At 54.0% G+C, this 7772-nt stretch overlaps 1 protein-coding gene across 1 annotated transcript; it reads right to left on the bottom strand.

Annotated features, from left to right (window-relative positions):
- Window positions 1-78: 78 nt before the first annotated feature.
- Window positions 79-5188, bottom strand: HVCN1 (hydrogen voltage gated channel 1). The gene is made up of 6 exons (XM_054288668.1): window positions 5149-5188; window positions 3537-3766; window positions 2965-3069; window positions 2486-2717; window positions 572-684; window positions 79-290 (listed from the first exon to the last, which is right to left on the bottom strand). Exons 2-6 carry the CDS (start codon window positions 3729-3731, stop codon window positions 225-227), a joined length of 711 nt encoding a protein of 236 aa, XP_054144643.1. The 5' UTR covers window positions 3732-3766; window positions 5149-5188; the 3' UTR covers window positions 79-224.
- Window positions 5189-7772: the final 2584 nt, after the last annotated feature.

The following is a 7772-nucleotide window of genomic DNA, read 5'->3' as shown; positions in this document are numbered from 1 at the left end:
ATGGAAAAAAAAAATTACTGTTTACAGGGACTGTGTGTGATTAATTTTCCAGTAGAACTATTTTTGCCATCCCAAGGTCTGATCAAAGCGGGGTCAAATAGAAAATGTTTATAGAAAACACAATATAAGAGGAAGCAAAGAGACAGAAAAACCTTTCAGGTCAAGCTGGCAGATTCCGACACTGCAATCTTCAAGCAGAATTCCCACCTTGGAAAACTGGCCTCTTATTTTTGCTGGCTGAGGAGTCCATGCTGTTTCAATATGTTATTCAGCCTCTCGATTTCTTGTTCCTGTAGGAGACAAAATTCAAATGAAACTTCCCAGGTTCCCAGGGATCTTCCCACTGCTATAATGTATCTCTTGCTGCAGAAAAACAGCACAGCCTGGCCAGAAGAAGTAGGACAGAGGTAGGGACATCATTCCTGTGAGGAGGAGCAGCCCAGGGAGGTACGGGCAGGGCTGTGCTGCTTCAGCCCAGCTCACCCCACACTTTCCCATGAGGAAACCAAGTGCCAACCTTGCACAAGGATCACCATCAGCAAGTAAACCCAAATTAAAAGTGTTTTTTTACCTTCTCCAAACAGCTGTGCTCCAGTTGTTCCACCCTCGTGGCAAGTTTCAGGTTTGCTTGCTTTAACTTGGACACTTGTTGCTCCGAGCGGGTCTTCACGGATAAAATGATTCCTGTGGAACAATTCACAGGGGGTTTGCTTTACATTGTAAAACAGCCACCAGCAGGAGCTCACAGCACACAGGCTCTGTACTCAAGGAGTTAAACGTGTTCCTCTCCAGCTCAGCTTCTGTCATCTTCGACCACCCTTCCCAAGTGCTTTCCTTAATGAGGAAGGGTTTTAAATCAGCCACCGGAGGGATTCAGATACCGATACTCTGCTGGGGAGAGGCAGCCCGGCCTCAGAGCTGAATTAATCACTCTGACTGTCACTCAATCCCTGAATTTGCTCCCTTGGCAGAGCCCTGGGGTGCAGCTGGGGCAGCTCTGCTGTGTTTTAGCAGTTTTAGGTGTGACAGCAGAGCAAGGCCTGGGCCACAGGGCGCCTCCAGCCCCTGGGCCGATCACTCTGGCCTGGCACAACAGGACCTGGCACATCCTCAGGTCCACAGGGCTGTGGCTTCACCTTGCTCAGCTGCAATGAGAGCAGGCATTGTCTCCTCATGGCAGAGGTGTCACTTCTGTATAAGCACCATTTGGTGATCCCATGTCAACTCAGCCCCCACACTGAAGGCAGTTTCTTCCCACAAAGATAAAACAAAGCAGCTCGATGAGAGCTTGAAGAACATCACGTTCTCCCTCCCGCCACAGCTCCCCTGGGTCATGGCTGACTCCAGAGCTCCAGGCACCCTTTGGGCTCTGGGGGTTCAGTTCTCCCAGGACAAAGCAGCGCTGCTGCTCATTTGCATTGATAACATCGGCAGGAAGCGTGCCCAGGCACTGACACCCAACACCCCAGCGTGGGGCAGATTCCCTTTGTCCCTTTTTGCTGCAAGCAGGTGGACATTGCAGAAAGCTTGGCAGGGAGCCTGGAGCACCCGAGGATGAGGGGATTTACCCATAATTGCAGTCCTGGCTTTCTGCTGTGCTGTGAGGCTGCCGTGGTTCCCACAGCCCCACACAAATCCGGTTTCTCTCTGACTTTCACTCTGAACTAAGGAAAGCCACAAGCTGCTCTCACATCTCTCTTCTCTCTGGCACCCAACCAGGCACCTTCTCCCCGTTGAAAGGGGCTGAGGACAATGGGCACAGCCCCAGCAATCCCCTCTTCTGATCCCAGCTGTCTCAAATATGGAGCACCCACCAAAAGTGACACAGGACACAGCTTGAGCTGAGGTTTCACGCAGGAATCTGAAATCATTCATTGCCATATTCTTTGGAATCCCAAAATTCCTTCCTCAAGAAGGAATTTGCAGCTATGCTTGTTTCAGCTATATCCAAATTTACATCTACTTGCAACAGTTACAGCAGTGAAGTCACTTAAGCCTGATTTGGGGACATTTTCTATTTCTCTTTTTATGGCAAGCCCTTTGAATTCAAGCAAGAAAGATCTAGAGTAAGATCAGGACATTCCCTGCAGCATCCCTGGAGGGGATAATGGAGTCACAGCAGAAGTGAGTATTAAAACCTACTCTGCTGTAGCAGCAAATTCAGGAAGACAGGGGCTCCCCTGCCAAAAGGATCCTACAGTGGAAATTCAGAACATGAGCCATCCCTTTGCAGGAGAGGGGTGCAGGAACAGATTATGGGGTTTTTTAGGGGGAACATGCCTGGCTGCCATGCACCTGAGGCATCATACCAACACAAGCAGCAGATTGTCACTGCTCCAAAGAAATTGCATTCTGATTAAAGTTCCACACAGACAGAACTCTGAGTTTGCTGGGAGAGCAGAACCCCTGGGGTTGGGTTTGAGGAAGGAACAAAGCCCAGGTGATTCAGGGAAGTTTGGCAAGCACAGCCAAGCCCTGCACCCACCGTTGATGATCCGGGCCACCCTCCAGAGGCGCAGCAGGATCAGGAGCCCCACGGCCTCGAACTCGTGCTCGTGGAAGATGAGGACGATGTCCAGGATGAAGGACACGACGACAACGATCCCATCCAGCACCTCAAACTTGTGGTGGAAGAACTCCCGGCGGTAGACAAAGACTTTAAACCCCACCTCAACCAGGAAAATGGTTAAAATAGACAGGGAGAGGTAGTGGAAAACCTGGAAAAGAGTACAAGTTTAAGGCAGGAAGCCCCACAGAGTGCACACAGGCAGAGCAGGCTGGAGAGCCTCTGCTGCTTGAGGGCTCCTCTGGTTTGGCTCTACAGGGAGAAGGGCTCAGGACTTTTCTTCCACAACCACTGGCTCAGCAAGGCTGGAAGTCCAGGTCCTGCCTTGCCCAGCTTATTCAGGAGGGACACCAAAGGGAGGGAACTGCTGTTCATATTGACACTTCCCCACATTTTACCTTTGGGGTTATATTATATCTGTCCGGAAGGATGATTTCCAAATCCATAAGCAATTCCCCAAGAACCAACAAGGCATCCAGGATCACCAAGCAGACAACCCCAATCTGTTGGAGGAGAAGAACCAACATGAATCCCGTGCCAGCACAGACAGAGGAGCAAGAGGAGCCAATGTAGCCCTTCAGACAAACACACCCCAGTGCCCACAGCCCTGATTTGACTGGTTGTGTTTCATGGAGCTTTCCATTTCTCCTACTCCTGCTGCCCCAAATGGTGAGTTATTCCACATGGAACCACCTGGCTCCCCACCAGACCCCGCTTGACGTGGGGGGCTTGGGGAGCAAGAGGTGAGCACGTGCCAGAGCTGTGGTGATTGTGCACTGGGGCTTGTCTCCTCTCAGGGGACAGGTGCACCTGCAGCAGAGCTGCTCTGTTCCGACAGGACAGCTCAGCTCAGCAGCAGCTGCTGCTCTTTGCACTGTGGGGTTCATGACTTCAGTGCTCTCCCTGAGCTCAGTCCCACAGCAGCTCTGCTGTCACAAGTGCCCTCGGCCCTGGGTTTGTTCTGCCTCACCTGAAACCTGTGAGAGCTGAAGACCTTTTTCATCATGTACTGGAAGGAGATGTTTCTCCTGGGGGGCTCCAGCTTGATCTCTCCATCTGGCTGCTTCTCCCCAGTCTCCTCCTCCTCCTCCCATTTCCGATAGTCGTTGCTCCATTGCACGGGGTCATCACCCACCACCGTGAAGTGCTTCAGGTACTTGGCCATGGCTCTGGATCAAGCTGGCATCACCCTGCCAACGTCTGAGGGACAAGAGCAGAGTGTCACCTCCCCATTTGGGGCTGGCCAAGGATGCCAAATCTTGCTTTTTTCACCCAGTGAGGGTGATAAGAGTGTGACATTCCGACACAGCTGGCTGACGGGAAGTTGCTTCATGGTGATACCGCTGGTTTTGCATCACCTCCCCCGGCACCATGCGCAGCCCCTGCTGCCTTCCCAGTTCTGTTTGCGCCCCACTGTGCTGCTCTACAACCAGGAACTTCCTCACAAGGTATTTCCAAACTTCTCCAAACAAAGCATTTATTACAGGAGCAAGAAGCTCCAGCCCTTATCTGACACCTCGTGATGGAGGTGGGGGCAGCTGCCCTTGTTTCTAACACTGATCTAGGGAAGCTGTTGGTCAAGCTGACCCCAGCATCCTCACCCGCCAGCCACACTGCCAAGATGAGGAACAGCCATAATTTCCCTCCATTAACACTAATGACACCCTGTCAGCTCAGCCTTTGCAGGCAAATGAAGCAGGTGATGCCCACATTCCAACCTGGCAGGTGGGTGACATTGCCCTCACCATCTCCTCTGTCCAGAGCTGATCTCACCCTTGGGCATCCTGGCTTCAGCCCATCCCTGTGGGTACCCAGCGAGGGGCAGAACCATCAAACCAAACTCCTGATGGAGGCCACATTCCAGCAATGAAAACCGTATGAGTGAAACTCTGAGTTGGCTGGAAGAGCAGGGGCCTGCAGATGGGCTGCGTGGCTGGCTGCAGCAGAGGCTCTCGTGTTCTTATCACAACCCTGCCAGCCTCCCTTCCTGTTTGGGCAGCCCTGCAGCCTTGGCCCACAAACCCTCCGAGATCTGCTCCTGCCACCAGCACGTCCCCATCCCGCTCTGCGGGTACCCATCCCTGCCAGAGCCGCCGGGGAGCTCAGCACCAGCCTCCCTTGACCCCGGTGCCACCACAGGTCCGCCCGTGTCCACGGGCTGCTCCCCTTCTCCTCGACCCCGGTGAGCTCCGCTCCCAGCTCCGGCCGCCCATCACCTGCCGGGAGGAGGGAGCCGGTCCCACGGTGCCGTCACAGGGGCAGCACCTTCGTTCGGAGCCCGCGGGGAGCGGCCCCGGGCACGGAGCCCCCTGGCCCGTGCGGGACGGCCTCGGGGCTGCCGCGGGGCCCGGAGCCGCCGGCGGACGGAGCACCCAGGACCCCGGGGCTTCCCAACCTCCCCCGGACCCAGCACTGACCGGAGCGGCCACGGCGTCGCCCAGAGCAGACGGAGCCCGGGGCCGCGGCGGGACCCCGAGGAGAAGGACGTGGCAGCCCCGGGAGGGTCCCGCTGTCACCCCCCAGCCCGCACCCACCGCGCCGAGCCCCCGGAGCCTCCCGGCCGCCCCCGCGCCCCCCGGTACCGTGCGCGTCCCGGCTGCGCCCGCCGCCCGCCGCCGCCGCGGGGCCTCCCCCGGCCCGGCTCCGCCTCCCCCCGGCCGGGGGCGGCCCCGCCGCCTCCTCCTCCCCACCTCGCCCCGGCGGGTCCCCGAGCCAGGCCCCCTTCCAACCCGACATTTCCCATTTCCATTTCCGCAGCCTTTTTTCTCCAGGCTGCCCGCACTCCGTCCCTCCGAAACAGGACAGGCCGGGTGGAGTTTAAACTTTTTTTTTTTTTCCCATTGTTTTTAAACTTTTTTCCCATCACACAAAACAACGAGCAAAGATCCAGGAGAGGCGAATTCAGATTGTTACTCTGCCGATCCCAGACAGAGTTACCGAGCACGGACACAGATTAGTCCCATGGAGTCGGTGGAGGTCCAGGGATCAATGTGGGCTGTGAGATCCAGGAATTAGGCCTGGATTAATCTACCTCCTTTTATAAGCTCGTGTTTTGTCACAGCCTCTTCATGTTCAGGGTTCCCCTCAATCTCTCAAACACAAGCTGGTTTGGGAAGTTCTCAGAAAAATTCAGCCGAGAAAAGCACCTGGAACCAACCCATCTCTGTGGCACCTCTGCTGGGACAAACTGGAAATAGTCATAATTTTCTCCAAAGAATAAACATCTCTCCACTTCTTCAATTCTAAAACCCAAAGGTATTTCTTTCTTTGAAAGGATTTCCTTCTAGAGAGTGCTTAAATATTTTCCTGCAACTGAAATATTTCCTAGCACCTCATCCCAAAGCACACATCCCTGTTCTCCTTCCCAGGGCGATGGGGAATGAGCACAGGTGATACCCTCGTGGAGCTGCAAACCCCCATCCCTCAGCCATCACCCCAAAACAGCCACTTACAGAGCTCTGGAGTGGGACAGCAAAGCCACAGCCCTGGACCCAGGGCAGACAGGGTTAGCCTGGGCCTTCCCTGTCAATTTGGGCATTTTGGTTTCAGCTGAGTCCAGTAAACATCAATCAGGTAATGGGGGAAGATCTGCACCTGAGAGCTCATCAGATCCAGCCCCTTTTGGATGAGGACTGTGGGGTTTAGGGAGAAAACCCCCACCATGAGGGATGTGTGCATAAAATCCCTGTGTTCCCCTGAGGCCTGAGCTCTGCTGGACCAGGTCCTGGTGCTCCAAGGAAAATTGATGTGTTGTTGTTGAAGTCAGCCTGCCTTGGAGCTGAACACAACAACAGCCCTGACACATCGAAAGCAAACCAGGAACAGGCAAAAATGACCTGTGTGGAAAACCAGCCTTTCCACAGCTGGGTGGCAAGGACAGACTTCACCTTGGAGAAACCAGAGAAATACCCCAGTGCCTCGAGGGCACCCAACATCAGATCTCACCGCGCTGTCCAGGGCACACGACAGGGATTGAAGAGAATTTGGATTTACCACAATTTCCTGCTACCTGTTGTGGAGACCTCTGGCACAGCCCAGTGCCCCTCCCCACCCAATCCATTCTTTGCACCATCCACAGAGCTCTGGGCCAGCAGGAATTGGTGTTGGGCTGTGGGGACACAGGCCTTGGGAGGCTCACGGCTGCTCCAACCATTCCATGTGTCAGCTAGATATTCCTACAAGTATCATTATGGGAAAAATATCACAATCAGCATCTACTCCTTCTCTCTTCCTCCAGTGATCAAAACAACTCAACCCCAACTAATGGACATCAAAATGTGCCCAAGCTGTTGGTTACAACTCACAGCAGGAGCAGCCCCTTCCCTTCCCGGATCCTGAGGAATGACCCAACCCCAGGGAATGCAGCCAGGCAGAGAACACAGCCCAGAATAGGCACCTGTGTCACCAAAACTGTTTGGGGAGAGAAGAAAACAAGCCATGGAGGACAAAGGTGTGGCAGGGCCAGCGAGGAGAGGTGACAGTGACCCTGCCACAGCGGGCACATCCCAACCCGTTCCACGTGTGCTGTCACCCACAACAGCAATAACAGATACGCAGGGTGTTGGACAAGGAGGGAGAAAAATTATAGAGCTATAAAGGAAACCACAAATGTGATTCAAAGGGTGAAAGTAAGTTTGTGAGAAAGCCTTACCAGGTAATCTGTGACATCTGATCTAGCAAGCTCAGCAGAGGTAGTTAAGAGGTTTTTGATTAATTAGCTGTAGAGGGAAGGGAAAAATGTCTTCAGAGTAGGAAAATGGCTCTTTGATTCAGAGAACTACATTGAAAAAATAAAGTCAATGGCTGCAAACTGCCCAGAAAAAGCATTTGTGGCAAACAAGTTCCACTCACTGCAGAGGTGGAGGGGAATTCAGGGGGACACCAGGGCAGAGCTGGGCATTCCAGTGACAAACTTGTTCCTCAGCAGATGCAGCAGCACTGCAGCTGTCCCAGAGCAGGGACAGGGTAGGAACCAGCTGCCTCCTCTGAGTGCTGAACATCCCACAGCATTTTCCACATGGCAGTGAAGGAGCCCAGGCTGGTTCTGTGGAGGCCCAGAGCTGGCACACACCTCACCCATCCCCACAGAGCCTCCTGCCCCAACAGCCAGCACTCATAAAATGGACTCAGGTTCCCCCCATTCCACCATAAATGTAGTTCTCTAATTAAACACCAGAAGAAATGGGTCTGGTCTCAGCTCCAACCC

Source organism: Melozone crissalis, unplaced genomic scaffold (assembly GCF_028551555.1).
Source record: "Melozone crissalis strain CALT ecotype California unplaced genomic scaffold, PUWL_Pcris_2 ptg000063l_1, whole genome shotgun sequence".
NCBI lineage: Eukaryota > Metazoa > Chordata > Aves > Passeriformes > Passerellidae > Melozone > Melozone crissalis.
This window is presented reverse-complemented; position numbering and strand designations above follow the sequence as displayed.